General features: G+C 41.9%; 2 protein-coding genes across 5 annotated transcripts; one reads left to right on the top strand and one right to left on the bottom strand.

The window, feature by feature from the left end:
• The first annotated feature begins 3896 nt into the window (after window positions 1-3896).
• nfe2l2a (nfe2 like bZIP transcription factor 2a) lies at window positions 3897-11377 on the top strand. Of its 2 annotated transcripts, none has more exons than XM_078795434.1 (5): window positions 3897-4124; window positions 8035-8301; window positions 8484-8555; window positions 8643-8846; window positions 9863-11377. In XM_078795434.1, the coding sequence occupies exons 1-5, from the start codon at window positions 4080-4082 to the stop codon at window positions 11051-11053; spliced, it is 1779 nt and encodes a 592-aa protein (XP_078651560.1). In that variant the 5' UTR covers window positions 3897-4079; the 3' UTR covers window positions 11054-11377. The 2 variants fall into 2 exon arrangements, with proteins under 2 accessions (XP_078651560.1, XP_057937762.2); XM_058081779.2 differs by having other exon boundaries at window positions 9860-11377.
• hnrnpa3 (heterogeneous nuclear ribonucleoprotein A3) lies at window positions 9145-20928 on the bottom strand. Of its 3 annotated transcripts, XR_013629621.1 has the most exons (12): window positions 20774-20928; window positions 20152-20274; window positions 19884-20030; window positions 19581-19791; window positions 19161-19250; window positions 19017-19088; window positions 17823-17864; window positions 17596-17733; window positions 17406-17522; window positions 17279-17345; window positions 16168-16232; window positions 9145-9163 (listed from the first exon to the last, which is right to left on the bottom strand). XR_013629621.1 is itself a non-coding variant. In XM_058081781.2 (11 exons), exons 1-10 carry the CDS (start codon window positions 20843-20845, stop codon window positions 17290-17292), a joined length of 1068 nt encoding a protein of 355 aa, XP_057937764.2. In that variant the 5' UTR covers window positions 20846-20928; the 3' UTR covers window positions 15190-16232; window positions 17279-17289. The 3 variants fall into 3 exon arrangements, 2 of the variants coding, with proteins under 2 accessions (XP_057937764.2, XP_057937763.2); XM_058081781.2 differs by lacking the exon at window positions 9145-9163 and having other exon boundaries at window positions 15190-16232; XM_058081780.2 differs by lacking the exons at window positions 9145-9163; window positions 16168-16232 and adding an exon at window positions 16635-17184.
• Window positions 20929-21664: the final 736 nt, after the last annotated feature.

The raw sequence follows: 21664 nt of genomic DNA, 5'->3' as shown, positions 1-21664 counted from the left end.
AGAGAGAGAGGGAGAGAGAGCGAGAAAGAGAGCATGCAGGGCTGGGGGGGAGAAAGAGGCTTTTTTTGTGTCATTTCACGCCAGTGGACTGCACTTTACTGTGAGCTTCTTTGCACGTAGGTGACAGAGGCAGCCCTTTTAGCCTTTTTTTTGTCAAACTGCTTTAATTGCATCCCCTAAGCTGTTTTAGGATACTCAACTTTGAAGAGCTGTATCAACAATTGTGCCATTGCAAAGAAAGCAATGCTTTAAAATGACACTGACATGGTTACTCAATTTTGTGGTTTTTACTTACATGACAATCACCAGGGCGGCTTGAGCTCCCCTATAAATGTCCTAACCCCCCTAGAGCTACATTTTTATTTGTGTAACAAAAAAAATAGTTAAGCATGCACTTAAAGATACTTTTATGCAACTTGCTCCAAATTCCAGCATATCTTGCTAATAGTGGTTTAAAAACACAGATGCCAAAAGTGCAGTCCAGGGGCCATTTGCGGCCCTTGGCTGTTTTTTATTGGCCTGCAGCACATTGTGAAAATACAATTAAACTATAAAACAAAAAAAAACACAACAGTAAAAATGGAAGAGGGTAACGTCACAATATTAAGAGAAAAATAGCATCAAGTTGAAAAATTAAAGGTGGCATGGCGGTCCAGTGGTTAGAATGCAGACCTCACAGCTAGGAGACCAGGGTTCAATTCCACCCTCGGCCATCTCTGTGTGGAGTTTGAGTGTTCTCCCCGTGCATGCGTGGGTTTTCTCCGGGTACTCCGGTTTCCTCCCACATTCCAAAAACATGCTAGGTTAATTGGCGACTCCAAATTGTCCATAGGTATGAATGTGAGTGTGAATGGTTGTTTGTTTATATGTGCCCTGTGATTGGCTGGCGACCAGTCCAGGGTGTACCCCGCCTTTCGCCCGCGACCCTCGTGAGGAAAAAGCAGTAGAAAATGAATGAATGAATGAAAAATTAAAGGGCTGCATGGAAGCCGAGCGGTTAGCGCGCAGGCCTCACAGATTGGAGACCTGAATTCAATTCCACCCTCTCTGTGTGGAGTTTGCATGTTCTCCCCGTACATACGTGGGTTTTCTTCCTCCCACATTCCAAAAACATGCTAGGTTAATTGGAGACTCCAAATTGTCCATAGGTATGAATGTGAGTGTGAATGGTTGTTTGTCTATATGTGCCCTGTGATTGGCTGGCCACCAGTCCAGGGTGTACCCCGTCTCTCGCCTGAAGACAGCTGGGATAGGCTCCAGTTCTCCTAGCGACCCTCGTGAGGATAAGCGGTAGAAAATGAATGAATGAATGAATGAAGGCATACTATGAGAAAGAAACAAACAAAACAAAGAATAAAGTTAATATTTGGTTGGGAAAAAGTTTATTTTACATTCATTCATTTTCTACCGCTTTCTCCTCACGAGGGTCGCGGGGGGTGCTGGAGCCTATCCCAGCTGTCTTCGGGCGAGAGGTGGGGTACACCCTGGACTGGTCGCCAGCCAATAACAGGGAACATATAGACAAACAACCATTCACACTCACATTCATACCTACGGACAATTTGAAGTAGCCAATTAACCTAGCATGTTTTTGGAATGTGGGAGGAAACCGGAGTACCCGGAGAAAACCCACGCATGCACGGGGAGAACATGCAAACTCCACACAGAGATGGCAGAGGGTGGGAATTGAACCCTGGTCTCTTAGCTGTGAGGTCTGCGCGCTAACTACTAGACCGCCGTGCCACCGTTTATTTCACAATAAAGTCAAAATATCATGACAAACTCATCATAAAAAAATCATAATATGAGAAATAAAGAAAACAAAGAATAAAGTTGCAATTTTTGTTATGATCTGTTGTGCCGCTTTGCTGCCGCACACCTCTGAGTAGCAGGGGAGGAGCTACCTGACCACACCTGCAGCCAATTATATCTCCAGACTACTTATAAAAGACTACATATGAAATTTTAATGTTATCCTGGGAAGAAATTATATGATTGTAATTGGATATGTGTTTAGCAATAGTGGGTGGTGCATTTGTTACCCGGGCCTTCAGTGGGGAATTAATCCACCTCTTAATCCCGTGACGGCCCCGCTGAGGCCCCTGAGGTTCTCAGGTGTCCTTGACCGTCTTTGTCCCACCCCATGAGCCAGGTTGTCACAATACCACCACTATTACAACGCGATTATACAAACTATCAATAATGTATTACAGGAGAGGTATTGGCAAACTGGTTGAACACCAATATTACTTAAGCATGAAACCCTTTATTTCGCAATTCATTGTCTCCCATAATCCCGAGTTACATTTCTACTCGTAACTTTGAGCATTATTTAGCTGATCCCATTGCCTATAACTTTGGCACTCGGTACTTATTATTATCTAATAAGATGGCAAAAACATAAAAACTCACCATAGTATGCTCCAGCTTGTAAGAACTGGTTTGGAAGTAGCAAGCAAACTCTGAGACAAGCCAGCTAGCTTAGGGGTATGTTTAGCTTTTCTGGAAAAGTCCGCCTTGAAAATTGATTTGTAGCAATACCCAATTTCTCGGGTGTTAATTAATGTGTGCAAATCGCTACAGACCATTCAGCTCCTCCAACGGATCAACCAATCAGCGGTTATTGTGGGCCAGCTGGCTCAATGGTTAAACAAATAGCCTTATTGCTAATAGTGTTTAATTGACACGGGCCAGCACTACTCATTCCGAAGGCCCAGGCCAGGTTACATTGGCATGGAAACACATAAAAGCTGAAATCTGACTGGACAAAAAGAACATAAAAAACTAACTTTTTTCCACCAGGGGCCACAAACAGAACAATTTGTCATCATTGGTGTTCTCTCGGCGTGGTTAGCATGCAGGCCTCACAGCTTAGACACCTGAGTCGATTCCACCCTCGGCCATCTCTGTGTGGAGTTTGCATGTTCTCCCCCGTGCAAGCGTGGGTTGCAGAGCATATATAGACAAACAACCATTCCTACTCACATTCATACCTATGGACAATTTGGAGTCGCCAATTAATCTAGCATGTTTTTGGAATGTGGGAGGAAACCGGAGTGGAAGTGGGTGTGGCCGAGGGTGGAACATGGTTTCGAACTCATTTCTCCTAGCTGTGTGGCCTGCATGGCAATAAGTTGATACCTGAAATGTCAAGATGGAGAGCAGGGTGGTGGGAAAGTGACCAATGGTGGCCACCGAGCTCTTTAATTAATTAATTTTAATTTTAGTATTTTTTATTTACACAAAACATAAACATAACATAAACATATACAACAAGTTTGGCATAAATTTCACTTCCAGGATGAAATAGTACCACATCAGGTTACTTTAAAGCAAACAGAAAGTGAAGTTAAATATAGAAATGAAAGATTACCTAATTAACAATAGGAATAGTAAATAAGAAAAGAAATGGAAAATAAAATGATAAATTAAGTTTTTTCTGCAAGATCCAGATGTTTCATTCTTTAAGACCATGGCTTGTTTTGTCTGATGTAAAGAATAAAGAAAGCTACACAGTGAAAACCTCCTTGTCGTACGTTTGAAACCAGTAATGTGCAAAATATGACAGAATGGTGGTTCTCATGCAACCTTCAACAAGCTTATGGAGCTGACTAGTACGTCCCTTGTTTGCACTAAATAACCAGCAGGGGGCGCTGTTAAACTACCAACACTTCTTATGGCGTACTCTAGTGTAACGTTTTAATTCAATCTGTCATCATTACGAATAATGCAACTCGTAGTGAGATGTGAAATGTGTCTGCTAATAAAAAGATGTATTGTACAAGTGTACATAGAAATTTCATTCGGTAATCATCGGGTTAAGGTGCCGAGTACCGGCCGGCCCACACGAGGCATGTGGACCGGCAAGAAGGGGCGGGGGACAGCCCGGGAGCGGAAGCTCGGCTTTGTGGGCAGGGCTTGAATTTCTCGTAATGTTGGTTGGATAAGAGGAAGCAATATTTTCCCCACAATTCAGACACTGACACGGACTATCCGCTGGTCGTTTTTTCCCCCCACCGAGAGACCGAGGAAACTAAACCATTTTGTCCGTTTTTAGGCGAGTGTTATCGGCGGGCCAGATGTCCATGATGATGGAAATGGAGGCGATGCATTCCGGCCAACAGGTACATAAAACGTCAGGTTGTTTAAATGACATGTACTGTGCTACCGTTCAATGTGTATTTTGAATATTGTGTGGCTAACTCATACATAAATACGTCAAAATGTACATTTAAATAGATATTCCTTCTGTTCTGCAAGTCATGAAGTTGTGACGTATTTTCTTGACAGGAAGTAAGGAAGTAAGGGAAAGGATATTTAGCTGTTTTGTTTTGTTAAAAAAAAACACCACATTAGCCTTCATCTCGTCAGGTTTAAAGAGAAGTCAAGTTTAAAGCGTATATTTGTTTTTCTTTGAAGTTGTCTGTAGACATGACTGGGACATGTGATCTCCTGTCTTATACCGCTAATAACGTGGAGGCGGAACCAGTTCCAACCAGTGTCAGCTGAAACATAACTTATTTCGATGCTTCTGGAACTAAACAATGTATCATCACAAATATTTTAAACATCCTGTATGGGGACAGGAAAGTAGAAACAGCCTACATTCTATATTTGACGCTGAATGGAACATGCTAGAACATGCCCACCTTCCCTTTCACTGGACATAACATTAGGTACACCATCCAATAAAAGCCCATTTTAAAAGACAAAACAAACAAAGATAACAAAGATAATGTTCACTTTGTGCGTAATATGGGTTGATGTCTACCGAATATAACAGTCAAGCAAAAGCCTAAATTGAATTATTGATGAACATCAAGAGTGTCCTATGTGCAGACCAGGGGCCATTTGCTAAGTCAAATTAAACAACAAATATATAAATATGAGCAAAAAGAGGCATAATTTATCACAAATAAGCTGAAAGGATGTCTTCACATACATATACACTAGTACCTCAGTTTTTGCCATCTTTCAAACAATGAAATGTACAAAAACCAAAGCACCTTCTCCATCGGAAATCATAACAGTCCAATTAATCCATTCCAGACGCCTAAAATTCAAACTAAGAAATACATTTTGTAGGGCATTAAAGGCTTTTGATGCACAAAATAATGCAAAAATATGAATCCATTCTAGGAGTGTTTCTCACCAGTGTTATCAAAGTGCTGACACTCGCAATTTACCTTGGCCCCATGGCTGGTTATTTAACAATTGCACTCGATACAAAATCCCACAGTGGGTAAACACTGCACAGGGTGCTTTTTTGGGGTACTTAGTTTGTTCTGAGCAGTATTGTACTATAACCGGGATGTGTACGAATACATTTGCAGAAAATCATGGCATTGGAAGACTTTTCAGTAAAGTTTTTGACTTTTTCAGCTTAGCTGGTGAAGACTGTGAATAAGTAATGTGGGGCTCCAAATGTCCAAGGATCAGTGGATGCGTTCCGGGTTGTTTTGGAACATGTGTTCCGTCATGCGTGGTCAATGGTGCCTGTCTGCTGTCGTATGATAAAAAAGGCACACTACTAAGTCCCCTTTTCAGGCCCTTCAAGTTGTTGTTTTTTTTGTTGTTGTTGTTGTAAAACAGTACTGAAAGGAAGAGTTCAATGAACAACCCAGACTGCAAACACAACCACACTTTTCAACTCTCACCCAGTTTGTGTTTAAGTGTGAAGTGTTCTCCTAATGTATTAGTAATGCTTTAATGTTATGGTTCCTGTTAAGTCAAGTTGTCCCACAAACATAACACTGATACAGAGAACCGGGAAATATGGCTGTATTTATTTCCACTAGTTCCTTGTTGTGGTGCCAAGTGAGACTTGGCGACGGTTTATAGACCGTTTCGGTTTTGCACAACCTAAATGCACAATATACGCAGTGTTGTTCATTGTCTGTGGTGTACAAATAACCTAATGTATGGATAATGCCACTGAAAGGAGTCTCATATGACCTGTCACGTGAGATAAAGACCAGCAGGGTGTGTCCTGTCCCTCGGCCGATATGGCTGACTTATATAGAAATTGTGTTGTGACATCCCCTCTATTCCACCCCGGTGGGGGCAGATGTCCTTGCGAGTAAACTTGGCATTGTTCAGGTGATGCAACACTGAGGAAATAGTACATACACAGTATTTGGTTCAGCTTTGGGCCCCCCTCAAGCTCATTTCTGGTCCCTTCTTTGAGGTATGTCTGAAAGAAATACAAATGTTCCTCCACATGAAGTCACATGCTGACACATTTGCATGGAGGTTTGGGTTGACGCAACATTCTGGGGGCCTTGTGAAATGGTTTCCTTCTGTAAATAAGCTCTGGCTGTGAACTCTGAAGGTTTATCTTTGAATGTCCTTGTTTAAAAAGGCCATCTTCTTAAATCAAATCTCTTTAGCTTTTAGTGTGTTTTATGTGTAAACATTAAGTTTTGGCAGCTCGATGAGCTGTTTTCAGTTTGGAGTTGAGTCAATTTGACAGTAAAGACTGTGGTTGGTTGGCTTGGAGTACATTATTTCTTCCCACATGTACAGTAATCTCTACTGTAATTGTGGTTAATTGGTTCCAAACCCGACTGTGATGAGGGAATTTCTGCAATGTAGGATTTCGTATTTATAAATGTAACGTCTGTAGTTGGAGACGACTTTATAAATGTGTTTAACATTATGAGAGCCCTCTAGACATGAAATAACACCCCTATAGTCAAGTTTACACTCATATTACTCAAAATAACAGACATAATGAAAGTAAATAAGACTCATGCTTTTGTTTATTGCTGTAAGTGTGTTGCAATGATAGGGGAGCTTTTATTTGGTTGTAATTGAAACCTGCCAGAAAAGCCGGTTGGTCTAGAGATCAAATCTGGTGCTTGTGTGTCTCACTGAACTTTACAGTATTACAGTAATCAAATCGAATTGAAAATGCTTAATTTAAGCAAACAAGTAAATGTAACAATTTTTGAAGAAAACCACATCACGTGAAAAGAAGAGTACAAAAAACAAAGCAAAATTTGTCTAAAATGTTTGACAAAGACCGAATCATATGAAAATTGTGGCATATGATTGTGGAACGATACAGCGCAGTGCAAAAAGGACTAGTTTGTTACATGTTACGTGATTTTACGACTATTGAGACAGTGTACAAAAAGCAAGGCAACTTTAGGGTGTTGCCTCGGAAATCCGAATCATCCAAAAATGCGAGCCAGTGTATGAAAATCACATGTATTCAAATCACATGAAAATGGAGTGTACAAAAACCAAGGCAACATTTTGGCAAAAATATTTGAAAATTGTGGGATATGGTTGTTTAAAAAAAAATGCACAGGCAGTGGGTCCACATAGGGTGCTTTGATTCCGATGGGAAATTACAAGGAAATAGACTAGTTTGTTACGTGCAGTATTGTTCAAAACGGTGTAGAAAAGCCAAGGCAAAAATTTTGGGTAAAATATCTGAATTGTAGCATATGATAAAAAAAAATGCACAGGCACAGGTGAGCACCTTGTAGGGTGCTTTGTTTGGGATTTCGCAGAACAATACAGCACAACGCTAACGGGGCTAGTTTGTTACGTGCAGTTTCTTTCGTCTTTTTCCTGATTTCAGAGTCGCCGTATTGTACGAAAACTGACACAGTGCCAAGGCAAGGTTTTGTCAATTGTTTAAAAATTGTGGCACAGGATTTAAAAACAATGTACAGGTTTTGTTTGGGCACTCGATTATGTGACACAACTGTGTACATTTTGAACAAAAACCTGAGGTGCATGACATGAGAAGGCTTTTTAAGTAATAGTTCAACAGGGAATGGGCCTATGATAATGGTAGCGTGACATGCATGTGTTGGGCTAGAAGAGTATCAAGGGAGAAATGAAGTGTGTGTGTTGGCGACAGGGTAAAGAGAGAAGTCCATCATCCATTATTCATGCTCCTCCTTGCTCGTGACATTAACGCCACATTGCTGTGGGTGAACTTGCAGCATAACGAGGGACAGGGTGTGGCAGGTCCTCACAGCGATTTGACATTTCATCTCATCGTACCCTCTTCCCCAGAACATGGACCTGATCGACATCCTGTGGAGGCAGGACATCGATCTGGGTGCCAGGCGTGAGGTCTTCGACTACAGCCACCGCCAGAAGGAGTACGAGCTGCAGAGGCAGCAAGAGCTGGAGGAGGAAAAGAGACTGCACCTCCTCCGGGAGAAGGAGAAGGCCCTGCTGGCACAGCTGCAGCTCGATGAAGAGACGGGAGAGTATGTGCCGCGTCCTCTGCCCACCGCCCCTCTGCAGTCTGCCGCCACGCCTCTGGAGATCACACAGGTAACGTGCATGTGAATGCGCTCGCGCGTGCAAGGCCCCCGGCCACTCCCATCTGCTATGATAGGCTGCGGCCTCGCGGTCGCTAGGTGACTGCTTTGTCGCGAGTGAGGCAAAGGTGGCCGCGTCCTGTGCAGTCTTAGCAATTGTTAAAGGAGTTTGCTAAAGATCTACCTCCATTGCAGGATGCCGAGACTTTGTCATTTGACGAATGCTTGCAGCTCCTCGCAGAGACATTTCCCGTAGAGGAAACTGAGGTAAGAAAAAGCATAACCACGTCTTTCATCACCGACTTCGACATAGCATTTGTGAAATGGGCACAACCACGTGCTTTTACCTCATAGGATGCTCCAGTCCGCCCGGACGCGACTGCAGCTGCTTCTACAGACTGCAGCAGCAGCAGCAGCAGCAGCCGAAGCGTCGTCATGATGTCCCCCGAGCAGCCATCTTTGCCCTCACTCACACTGTCTCCTGCACCCCAGCCGCAGAGGATGTCGCTTGATATGGAGCAGGCTTGGATGGAGCTTCTGTCTCTTCCTGAGCTGCAGGTATGATCTTTGGCCTTGGGTCGTGTGTGTGTGTGTGTGTGTGTGTGCACAGGCCGCACGTACACACACACACACACACACACACACCTACCTCCAATTGCATAAGATTTTGGCATGCATATTTCTAGCTTGATATTGGCAGTGCAACAGTAGTGTGGCAATCTTTAACCGTTTCTTTTTGTAAGAAATTACCAAAGTGCGGGACAACAGCTCGGGGTAATGGGTGAGGCTTTGCCAGGTTGTTTGCAGATCAGTCACTTGTGCCGACAGGCTCGTTTACCCTCTGCTGCTGCTTAAAAGATGATAACTTGACCCACCTTTAAAAAAAAAAAAAAAAAAAAACAAAAGCAAGAAATGCGAATGGCAAAAAAAAAAAGCTCCAAGTAACTGACAGGCCCATAGAAATATCTATTTTTGACACTTGCTTGATGTTGACATTCTCCTACAGTTTGGGATCAGCATTTTCAACAAATCACTGTTGGCTCCATAACCCTCACCCGTAACACAATCCAGGTTTAAGCCCGAAAAACACATTTTAAGTATATAGTAGTACTAGTAGCTATATAGTGTAGTTGTATATAGATAGACCAACCAAGCTAGTAATGCTTCAGCTGTGGTGTGTTCAGGGCCCACTTCTTGATGAAAAATAGAGACATGTAAAAATTGTGGGCAGTTAGTATCCTGTATTATCACATTTTTATAAATGACCAACTTACGGTGAATTAAATGTTTTGTCTATGGAAAAAAAATGCCTATTTTCAGAGGGGAAAAAATAGGAATTTGTTGCAAAATAAATGTACATCATGCACTGTGGAATACAAAGAATCATTTTATGTCTGCAAAAATCTACAAAATTACGTTTTCTGATACTGCGCCGACTCCAAGATAGGTACAATGTTAAGTTCTGAAAAATAATAACTATATTTAATATTTTTTTCTCTTTTTACCAAATTTGTATATCTCAATATGAAGCACATAAAAAGTTTTGATCCCATCTTTTTCCCACCCCCCAGCAGTGTCTGAGCCAGCAAATGGAGGACACGCTGGAGATTGCAAGCTATCCAGTGGCTGAAGCACAGGAGCCAAACTACACCTTTTACCCAATGCCCAGTCTTGCGGACAAGGAAAAAAACACTTTAAATGATTTTATTCACACATTTGATGGCTCAGTTCCCACCGTGCCGCCACCGGACAACCTGAGCCAAATCAAGGCAGAAGCTCCCCCGTTGAACACCAATTTCAGCCTAAATAGTTTTGGCAGTAGTTTTTACCCCGCTGCCATGTTGGAGGAGAGCGCCGGTCAGCCAGATGTGGAGAGAGAGGAGTGCAACATCATGTCTGATGTCCAAAACCTGTACAGCCTGTCCCCCGGCGACACATTTGAACGAGGCAGACACACGTCTTCAGAAGTGCCGGATGTGGACTCTGGACTGTCTTCAAGTACGAGTCCTCGCACTTTCTCACCTGGGAAATCTCTCTATGGAGATGAGGGCTTTGGTTACAGTGATTCAGACCTGGAAGACATGGACCAGAACCCCGGCAGTGCAGAATCCGACTACTCTGAGATGTTCTCATTGAATTTCCAACCTGATGACGTTCAGCATGTCGTGCCTCTGTCCATGTTAGTGGGCCAGCCTCAGAACCAAAAGGTCAAGCTCCCCAAACTGGAGAAGATGGAGCCGGCCGAGGAGAGCGGCCACAGCTCCGCCCCTTTCACCAAAGACAAGCGCAAGAGAAGCTCAGATGTGCGTCTCTCGAGAGACGAGCAGAGGGCCAAAGCCCTCAAGATCCCCTTCACCGTCGACATGATCACAAACCTTCCCGTCGACGACTTCAACGAGCTGATGTCCAAGAACCAGCTGAACGAAGCCCAGCTGGCTCTAGTCAGAGACATCCGCCGCCGCGGCAAGAACAAAGTGGCGGCCCAAAACTGCCGCAAACGCAAGATGGAGAACATCGTGGGGCTGGAGCAGGACCTTGACTCGCTCAAGGAGGAGAAGGAGCGCCTGCTGAGCGAGAAGCTACGCAACATGAGCGGCCTCCGAGAAATGAAGAGGCAGCTGAACAGCCTCTACCTGGAGGTGTTCGGCATGCTGCGAGACGAGTCCGGCAACGCCATCTCCCCGTCAGACTTCTCGCTGCAGCAGTCCTCCGAAGGCAGCGTCTTCCTCGTCCCTCGCACTAAAAAGACTTTTATCAAGAGCTAAGACCGCGTCTTCAGACCTTTGTGTGGCGCGGTACAGCGTTCATGTAGAAGCACTATGCAATAACTTCCTCAGCTTTACTCAGCACTAGAACTATTGTATAGTTTCTTTCTTCCTCCTGTTGTAATATTTTTATCTCTTTTGTACTCTTCATATGCTATACCCCATTCTCTGTACATAGCCATTACATACATTTGAGATGAATGCAAATGTTACTGTAAGTGTAAATATACTGTATAGATATTATTTGTTTTATAACTAGACCCTATGATTTGCTGCGCAGGTTCTTTGTGCTTTTCAATAAACCCTTCCTAAAGCTTTACAGCCCACCTGTGTAGGACCTGAAACAGATGGATGCCAGATGTATACACAGTACACTCAAGATGGGGTGTCCAGTGATGCCATGTAATGGAGAGGGGGGGGGGGGCATCTCAGCTTTGCGATATAGGTGGAAAACATCAGTATGAACTTAAGTCTTGGCTCTTCGTGGTCTTTATTTTCATAACATCACCCCCCCCCCCCACACACACACATTTAGCTTTAAAAAAATCACATTAAAACTCCTCAAATATTCATCTTTAATTTTCTCTGCCGTTCGTCCTCACCAGGGTTGAGGGGGTATAAGCTGGAGCATGCTCGACAGGAAGGGGGGGTACATCCTGGACTGGTGCTCAGCCAATTGCAGGCTAAAAGTCATAATGAGTGAACTCTTTGCTATATTTTTACTTTATTCCCATATAGCTTTTGCCCCGTCATAATTTTCTAAAAATCACTTTAATGCTACTAAAATGTGTTTTCCTCAAAACATACAGCATTACATTATTCTTGTACAATTAATTTTTTCCTCTTAATATTTTTACTTCATTCTTGCAGAGTTACTGCAGATTTGTCCATTTTGCGGTTAATATTTTTGGAATGTGCCACAGGCTATTAAAACAACATGGCCACACTTTGGACACCCCTGGTGTAAAAAGTACTATTACATAAGCTACCACATGTTCAACTTAGTCTTAATAGAACTTTGTGTAGCAATATATATATATTAAAAAAAAAACACCTTTATCGGCTTTAAACCATTTCACCCAATCAGCTTGCCATAATTAGCAGCACTGTTTGTACAGTAACCTAAATCTTTTAATACACGTCACTGCAGTCACACACGCTGTGTGTTGTGTTGCACAACAAAAGCCACAATTGTTGACAGGCAGTATAGAAGAATGCCCAATGTGAACCCGCATGACAAACCCCACAATGGCCCCACCGGGGCGGCGTTCTTAAAAGCAAAGCTTTTGCACAATGACTATTTGCCCTACATGCACTTTCACACACAAACATTACCTTTACCCGCCAAGCCCACATTCTGCGTGTGCGCGCGTCTGTGACCAAATAAGACACTGATAATGAAAATGAAAAAAAAAAAAGGTAAAAATACTTTTGAAAACAAAGAAAATATCTGTTGGACTTTACAGGAAGTAATAAGACTTAATGATTGGAAAATTCTTTATTCCAGGCCACATCATACTTGACATATTGCAAAGTAAACGTTTGAGCCGCACCGTGATGCGGTTTATGTAATGTCTAATTGCTGGGTTGTTTTGGCTCTTTAAATTTCTGTGTGTCAACACCGCCACGTACAAACTCTGTCTATTAGGCAGATTAAAAGACAAGTACGACGCATGCCGCTGAATGATTTGCGTGGGGTGTTGAATAAAAGACATGAAACCGGTGAAAACAAGGCCATCAAACGGCTGTGAAATCTGACCTTCCACGTCGGACATAATGAAGGTAGCAGATGAAAGCGGCGGTTCAAGCTTGGGCGTGAATACATTTGTGTGTTATTCTGTGCCATTGGGTGTGGCACAGAAAAGGTGAACTGCAGTAGCCTACATTTTCGCTTCAATTTCACTCAAGTACGCAACATACGACAACTGGAAATGCGTGAATGACAAATATATCCATATAATAAATGCATGGTTCCCATAAACTCTGAGGAACTAATGTCAGTACCACTTTGTCCAGTATCGGAAGCAAGACTATGAAATGTCTCGGGATTTCATCCAATCTTCTTTGAATACAGCAACATTACCGTAAATGGACAGCGCCAACGGTGGCGTTTTGACGAGTCATCGTTTATCTTGTGCCAAGGCAGTGCTTTCATGAATGCCAGGCGAGGCTGAATGAAGCGGCGCCAATCAAAGTGGCCGTTTTTGTATGCCTGTTAAATGCAATTAGGTTTAGACCCTCAAGACCTCATAAATGAAAATTACAGATTTGGGGGATTTTTAATTTGACTCGACTGACCACGCTAGTCATATTTGGTTAGAATACTTCATTCATTAAAGTATTTTTCATAAAAAAAAGTTTACTTGTATTGTCCTGGTCTGGCTGCTCTTGGTCTCATAAGAAAGTGAGCTAATTAGTACCATTATGTTAACAGGGCCAGCTATTAACAGTAACTACTGAGTCACGTCGCCTTCTTTGAAAAGGTTATGTTAATAGTTACCTTTCAGAAGACAAACTACCTACACTGAGGTTTAACATGCTGCATAACCTGGCTAACTGGTATTTTCGTTTAAAGCTGGAAATGAATCTGTCCTCAGAGATATAGTACAGCTATTTTTAGAATCCTTTAAAAGTCGACAGTTCCATGTCCAGACATCCTTACAGTTGATCAGAAGGTTGACGCTACCAAGAAGCTTCAGAATTGTGCAAAAATACAGTAATCCCTTGCCATTTTGCACATATCACGGCTTTTCAAAAATATTAGTAAATCATGCCAGTTCGTGGTTGAATGGCGCATTAGTCCAAAAAATTGTTTTTTTTGCATAAAAATGGTTAAATGTTTACTGCAATTCCACATTTTGTTTACTGTATAGGTTATTGTTTTTGATGTACATATATTTACATTTATTCTGAACAGCACCTGACACTTTTTATATTTATATCCTTATTCCTTATTTTATTTTCCCTTATTTTTTATTTTTACTTTCTACAAAATGCACCTACTACAAAATTCATTGTATGCAATACACTGACAATAAAAGGAGATTCTGACTCTGATTCAATGACGTAAAATACTAATTAATATAATTCCTTCAGAAGATACAGTCAAAGACGTGATGTTGTATTTGTACAGGCCACTAGGTGTCAGTAATGTTGGGTGAACACACGCTTGACTGATCTCATAACAGGCACAATAATCCCTTTTCTTGGGATACTGTTACCAAGCTAAAACTCAACTCTGAACCCCCGTCATCACTTCCTGTTTATTCCTATGTCTACAATATTGGTTTATTTCATGTTTAACAATACAGTATTTAGTAGGCTGGGAACAGGCTGTCTACAAAAATATTCTATTTTCTAATATGAAATCCTACTTGGCAGAAATTCATTTCACAGCTGGGGTTCCAACCAATTAACCCTGATAAATGAGAGAAATTAATGGTTTTCACAATTATTTTTTTAATCATATTTTTACATTTTAGCTACCCTTTTGTCATTTCCAGTCAGAGTTTTTTCATACAAATACAAGTGGTCTTCGTGTTACGTACAAGTTTTGGTGCAAGACGGCTGTCCACACCAAAACATTTTTAGGTCAAAACAGCAAAAGCGACTTCCACAGTGGGATTATCTGAAAACGCCGGCTCGTCAAACAAATTTTTTATAACGATGACGTCACCGACCTTTCGCCGTCAAGTGACCAGAAGTGAGCTTTGACGACAAGCAAACATCGACCTGCCATTTTGTTGTCTTATACTTCATAAATGACACACGTGTCATTCCACTTGGTCATAAATGTAGACTAGTCGTTGAAAGTTGAAGATGGACATATGGGGATGCGTTCCTTCGTCCATGGTTTGGAGGAGGTGAAGGTTCACAGCGCCACATGTAGGTGTGCCTTGTGTGTTACATAATTTTTTTGTCAGTTATCAGTTTCTGTTTGGATGCAACTACAGTATTTACTATTGCAGTGGAGCTTGGATTAAACCTTTTTAAAGCCTCCCCCCCAAAAATAAGTGCAGAATTTGTTTTTTTTTTTAATATGTTCCACCCATTTCAAACTTAAATATTTTCCTGCCCATAATATTACGCCTTTACCACCATATTACAAAATTTTCCCCAAACAAATTTTCCAAAAATTTTACTCCACAGCAAATAAAATGCAGTTCTTCACACAGTCTACGGTGGCTAATACTTTGACTCCTGTCACAAGACAAGTTTTTACTTCAGTTTCCAGCTGGGGTAATTGTTTTACTCGCAACTGTTGTTGGTTCAGTGGAAAGTAAACCGGTTTATACCACCTCCCTACTCTGCCTGCATATACAAGGAAGCGTGTTGTGAATGGTGTAAGTCTTTTAAATACGTTTCTCTGTGAAGGAATCTTTCACGTGAATACAATGTTTTCACTTATTGCTACATTAGAGTATTTGTCATTTTAACTTGCAACGTGTAGTGTCAATACACGCGATGAAATGACATTTACGATGTTTACGTTAACATGCTAAAAACTGTTATGTGCTTACACATTAGTTGGATAGCTGCAAAGCCATGTGAAATACACATTAAATCCACACGCTTCGGGACGCAAGACTCCACAAAGTCATATCACACTGGCGCCGCTTGTGATGCTAACGTTGCAATGCCACGAAGGTTAAGTTGCTGACTTTCGGCAGCATATCAAAGCCCCGTTCCAACTGCGAGGACTAACGGCATGAGATTTTGTATTTCCACAGTGACCGTGCAGGGCCTCCCTGTGACAGTGACTATTTTTGCAATTTTTTTAACTTTGAATGAAAAATGAAAATTTCATACCACGGTATAGTACCTTGAAACTGGTAAAGAGCCCATGCCTACTTAAGTGTAGTGGAGTTGTGCATGAGTGGCAGAGTCTATTATTATGCTGTAACTAGTTCTCCAGCAAGTCTCGGTTCATGGATGTAACCATGAAACAAAAGTCGGTACGCCGTAACCTGAGGACCACGTGTATCTGAACAATATCAGAAATAGTCTGGAATACATAAACGCGAGTCAAGACATTTTCGGGTTGTACTTGTCATGAAGTGCAGTTACAAAACATGTTCAACCTTGGATAATATTTGGAAAAAAAAAAGTCTTACCCATCCAGACCCTTCCATGTTATCGTGCCTTTACAGATTTTCAGCAAGATTGCCTCTTTCCACATCTGCAAATCAAGCAAAGTGATTACTCTTACCTTCCCCCGCTCTTAAAAGCCATACTCACTCCCTTCGCAAGACTCAAACCTATTTGTGGGTACATTTCAATATGTCTGACTCAACAGGATCGGGAACTAGCCTTTCGCTCACTAGCAGGCGCCACACTGCAAGCTTCCTCCATGTTGGCGTTGTGCTCCACGCTGCCTCCTCCTCCCTTTTCTCTCTCACAATGCTGACTGGTCCACTGTGCTGGCGCTGAAGGCGTGCTGTGCTGTCTGACCGTCCTCACTAGCGATGCTGCAGGTGCGTGCGGCTCCTATAATCCTACATGGCTCAACACGGGAGGGGATGGATGGCTACCTACAATTCCCTTAAATTCTTCATAGCGTACAAAAAGAGTACTCTCGTGATGCACTGATCCTCATGTGCCTTTCACAACTTTATTCATTGTCTGCTGAGGGAAATATAGGAACAAACTACAATTCCCTAATTCTAATCCAAACTGTTTATTTGAGGGACTTATTTACTGTGCTTCACATACAAAATCAAAACACTTGACTTATTAGAGGGTTCTTCAAACATGATTCAACTGGGAAAAAGGGGGGTCTGTTACAACTCGGCGAGGTTAAAAAGACAGAAATCAGAAATCCAAGCCATATAAAAAAATGCAAAATAAAAGAGCTTAAGAGAATGAAAAGCAGAAATGTTGCTTAGCCCTCTGACACCACAGGCACATACGCCACACTTCAGACGCACAATAGGGAGAAGTTGCATCACAGGAAAACATCTATCACAATAAGATCGGGGGTATCATGTCTTGATTATAATGTACAGTCCTTTGTCCATAAATTTGTCCCAGTTAGCTGCAGTAAAGTCTGACTTGTGCCGCTCTAATGCTTTCGGCCTCAAAGTAACCTGCAGCTTTCCTGACAATTCCTTTGCTCATCCTAGAACTGAAGCCTGTTGAATGGATACAGGATAAAACAAACAGTTATTCTGCACTCACGCTGTACTCTTGCTACAAGGGTTGCTGCGAGAGCCGATCACAACTTACCGACATGATATTTAATAGCGACGTGAGCCATAACCGCCACCGCCACTTCCGCCAGAGCCGTAGCCGCCTGAGAATAAAACACTTGACTAAGTTCCGACTTGATTATGGGGTGATGTTTGACACTCACCTCCATAGGGTCCACCTGAGTTTCTGCCCCCAAAATTGTTTCCCTTCATGGGCCCGTAGTTGGACTGACCACCTCCGTAGTTTCCAAAGTCATTGTAATTTCCACCCCCTCCATAACCTGACAAAAGACATCGCCATTTCCCTTCAAGTTACTGAAACGCAAACCTTCGGGAGACAAATTAAGACTTTACCTCCGCTATTTCCTCTGTACCCTCCATCGCAGCCACCGCCAAATCCACCACCTTGATTGCCGTAGCCAGGGCTCCCGCCTCCATAGTTTGATCGACCTCCGTAACCTCCTGGTCCACCACCATAACTTCCACCAGGACCTAGAAACAGGACATTCAACCAACACCAGTTCAGACCAAAGTCGTTGTATGTACGGTCTGCCTTGTGTCTTTTCTTATCATTTACTCACCGTCATAATCATCATAACCCCCTCGTCCTCCACCATAGTTACCTGACAAGCCAAGCAGGGGAAAATGTATTTAAAATAAAACATTTTGAGGCATAGCTATAATTAAATGAAGATGTTCAAGCTTAACACGACTAAGGTTGTGTCCACATGGGCACATTCTAGGGTTTTTTTTTTTTTTGGTGCATCCACGTTGTACATTGTCAATATCTGTTCATGGCTAAGATGAACTGTGTTCAAATATAAACGTGCTTCTCGTATTTTCCATTCAGAACTTCATATCATAGGCCATTGTAAAACGTTCCGTACAACTCGTAAAACACAACGTGGTGAAAATATACTCATTCAGCACAAGTCGCACACAAACACTTGGGGTTTGTATCCGTTTGCATCTGCCACAACTGACCCCATATAAACGTTCCTTCTCCTTACGACAACAACATTCATTCACATGAGCCCGAGTCACACACACACAAGCATGCTAAACTAAGTTACCCACTTTAGCTTCCATTCGTGCTCTGTAGGATGACTCTGTCAGCTTTTGCAGTTTATCACCATTTCAACCCATTTAGGTCCAGAAAGGGCTGTCTCCGCCACAATTTGAGCCATTCAACGAGGAAATACTCTCCCATATTCACATTGTCAATTTCAGCAAGATTCCACATTAAACAGTAAATTCCATTTTTCTTGGCCAATTCCATGAACATGGAAATCATAGGGTCCTACTACACATGTAAGATCATTAACAATGTAGTTAGTTTGTCTTTTTTCCACTCTGAACCTGCACATTGTAATTGGTTATTGTAAAACTTTACATTAAATAATGTGGTGAAAATATACTCATCCAGTCAGAGTTGCACACGCATACACGCACACGCACGCTAAATAAATCTTACGCTGCTAGCGTCCATTCACGCTCTAAGAAGAGGTTCCGCTAACTTTCACTGGATACCCCACCATGGATGAGCTTCCCTCATCTTCCTCCCGCTTTGCTAAACTAGGTAAAAGTGATGTTTTGCATTATTTTCTGCATGTAAGAAAAAAAGTGTTTTGTTTTAAAACTTTGGGGTTTAATTGGATTTAAATTATTTTTATGTGAAACTTGCTTTGGTTAGAGTCAGACCTTCTGGAATGGACTGACTCAAATCAAGGCACACAGTATTTTCTGTGCCATTGCATCAGGATTATACTACTCACCTCGACCATAGTTGCCACCGCCTCCAAAATTATTACTTCTGCCCATGAAGTTACCAGAACCTCCACTCCTGCCTAAAATAAAAGTCAGTCTAATTAAAGTCAGCAAAGCAACTTGTATGATTTGTCTACTTTGTGCTTACTTACCCCTGTTATTGGACATCACGTTCATTTCTTGCTTAGAGAGGGCTTTCCTGACTTCACAATTGTGCAAGTTGATAGTGTGGTATTTCTGAGCTGTGAGGTAAAAATTGAGAAACTCAATACATCCTATAGAACAAGAGTCACTAGACAGAACACTACTACTAGTACTGGAAATCAAGTGAAGTCTAAACACAATTTTAGTACCACAAGGCATGTTGGGAAGCTGGTCGCACTCTGTGACGCTGTGTAAGAGGGGCGTAGGAGTAGTAAGTTGCTCTGAACTTAAGTATTGAATCAGTTGTACTTTTTGGGGAATACATAACCCTGTTATGTGAAATACTTGATGTAGCCCCCAGGTAAGTTGACTTTGAAACCCCTGCTCTAAAAGGTACTAGACGGCGAGCCAACTTTGCGTACACTTACCAACAATTTTGTCCACAACGTCATGATCATCAAAGGTGACAAAGCAGAACCCTCTCTTCTTGCCCGTGGACCGCTCTTCCATGATGTCGATGCATTCGATCTTCCCGTATTTCTGGAAATAGTCCTGAATGTGGTACTCTTCTGTGTCCTCCTTGATGCCGCCCACAAAGATCTTCTTCACTGTCATGTGAGCGCCTGGTTTGTTGGAGTCCTGAAGAGGCATGAACAAGCAAACATCCCGATTCATGGCGAGCGGCATGGCGCATGTAGAGTGTGCATGTTCCTGCGGCACAGTTGGGGTACCTCTCTGGACACTGCCCTCTTGGGTTCAACAAATCGGTCGTCAACTTTATGAGGCCGTGCTTTCATGGCGTCGTCAACCTCAAACACTGAAGAATAGGTCACAAACCCAAAACCTCTTGACCGCTTGCTGCCCGGCTCTCTCATCACCTAAATAAGCAAAATTGTTATAAGTTGAACTACTGTACATAGACGTCCAGTCATGAAATTATAGCATTTTCCTTATGTGAGCAATGAAATCAATTACACTTGGCAACTCTGAAATACATACCACACAGTCTGTCAGTGTACCCCATTGCTCAAAATGGGCCCGTAAACTCTCCTCTGTTGTTTCAAAGCTCAGGCCGCCAATAAACAGCTTCCTGAGCTGCTCTGGTTCTTTAGTATCGCAGTCCTGCGTGGTTAACAACAATTAAAAACACGTAACTACACAAAATAAACGTACTCTGTATCTTTATGCAACTTTGACCACATTGGGTTACACCTGATTTCCGTACACAAGGTATTACATCACTAGCTTGTGTGAGAACGAAACATACAGTGTAGCATAACTAGGCCTGTCCAATTTGAAAACCTTCGACTTGCTTTACTTTAACTACTTCACTTTTGTTTCAATCCAATACAGTGTACGCTTTTAAAAAGCCGCGCCTTTAAAACAAATTCAAATAACAATGCAGTAAATACCTCATGCACATATTTGCGTGACAGTGATGCTAACGCTAACTAGCTAGCCTGCTACTTCCGGCCACGGCTGGTTTTGTTTGTACGAGAGCAACAAAAGAGCGAGGATGAAAGAAGTATAATGCAATAGCCGGTATCAAGGCGCACGATGGCGTCACCGACGCGGACATTACATCAATTTACATAATCAAGAATAAAGCAGAAAGCCCGACCTCCATCTTGATTTTCATTTCACAGCAGACGTCTACAGGTTCGGGCGGGGGACTGATCACGTGATGAAACATGTTGGCTCCCTTGCGTCAGAACGTTCTCGATGAGACGGCATAGACTGTCTTATATAGACACCACACAGTACACGCTTCATTACTAAATAATTAAATACATACAAATAACATTTGGGACGCTTATTTCGTGTAGTGCTGTTAAAGCAAAAAATATTTTATGTGAAGGTCGGAAGTGTGAAGTGTGTTGTGCGGTGGTGAGACGAAGCTGGGTGTTAAGTCCGTGTTAAGTGTCTTCCTTGCTTTATGTTAAGCTTTCACAACAAGACGTTAGATCACAATATGTTGAATTGTTTCGTCTTAAAAGCAACTGATTTTGGAATTTTACCACTTCTTTGCTGCCGTAGCTGGCTATGGAGGCGTTTGGGTAAACTTGCGCCACCTTGTGGTTGTCGGAAAAAGACAACGCTGATCTGTGAATACTGTAATTCAAAGTAATAAAATGAATGTAGACAGCACGTATTTATATTATATACTGGTCAATAAATAGATCATAAATCAATGAATAGGGATAAATTATAAACACACATGTATTCAGTATGTATATATACACACAATACACGCATAAACACAAATAAGATAATAAGACCTCTTGAAACCAGTCAAAGATGCATAGAAGCCCCATTTCATTCATTTATAGTGTGGGCTGATATAATGGAAAAATATGACATTTTTAAAAATCTGCAGTAATCTTACAGGAATTATGTTAAAAAATATATGTTAAGAGAAAAAAGTTGTAATCTAACTGGGGGAAGTTGTAATGTTTTAATATTATGTGGAAAAAGAACATAATTTTAGTTGCGTAAAGATGACATATCAAAG

This window comes from Doryrhamphus excisus, linkage group LG12 (genome assembly GCF_037039965.1).
Source record: "Doryrhamphus excisus strain RoL-2023G ecotype Guam linkage group LG12, RoL_Dexc_Guam_v1.1, whole genome shotgun sequence".
NCBI lineage: Eukaryota > Metazoa > Chordata > Actinopteri > Syngnathiformes > Syngnathidae > Doryrhamphus > Doryrhamphus excisus.
This window is presented reverse-complemented; position numbering and strand designations above follow the sequence as displayed.

Bases quoted from the DNA above. Each gene is read 5' to 3' on its own strand.
- nfe2l2a (XM_058081779.2), top strand. From the start codon at position 4,080: ATGTCCATGATGATGGAAATGGAGGCGATGCATTCCGGCCAACAG. The intron at 8,302-8,483 runs GTAACGTGCATG...CCTCCATTGCAG, and splicing joins CGCCTCTGGAGATCACACAG to GATGCCGAGACTTTGTCATT. The intron at 8,847-9,859 runs GTATGATCTTTG...CCCACCCCCCAG, and splicing joins TGTCTCTTCCTGAGCTGCAG to CAGTGTCTGAGCCAGCAAAT.
- hnrnpa3 (XM_058081781.2), bottom strand. From the start codon at position 20,845: ATGTTTCATCACGTGATCAGTCCCCCGCCCGAACCTGTAGACGTCTGC. The intron at 19,251-19,580 runs GTAAGTGTACGC...TTTACCTCACAG, and splicing joins CGTTGTGGACAAAATTGTTG to CTCAGAAATACCACACTATC. The intron at 17,734-17,822 runs GTGAGTAAATGA...TCCTGTTTCTAG, and splicing joins GGGTTATGATGATTATGACG to GTCCTGGTGGAAGTTATGGT.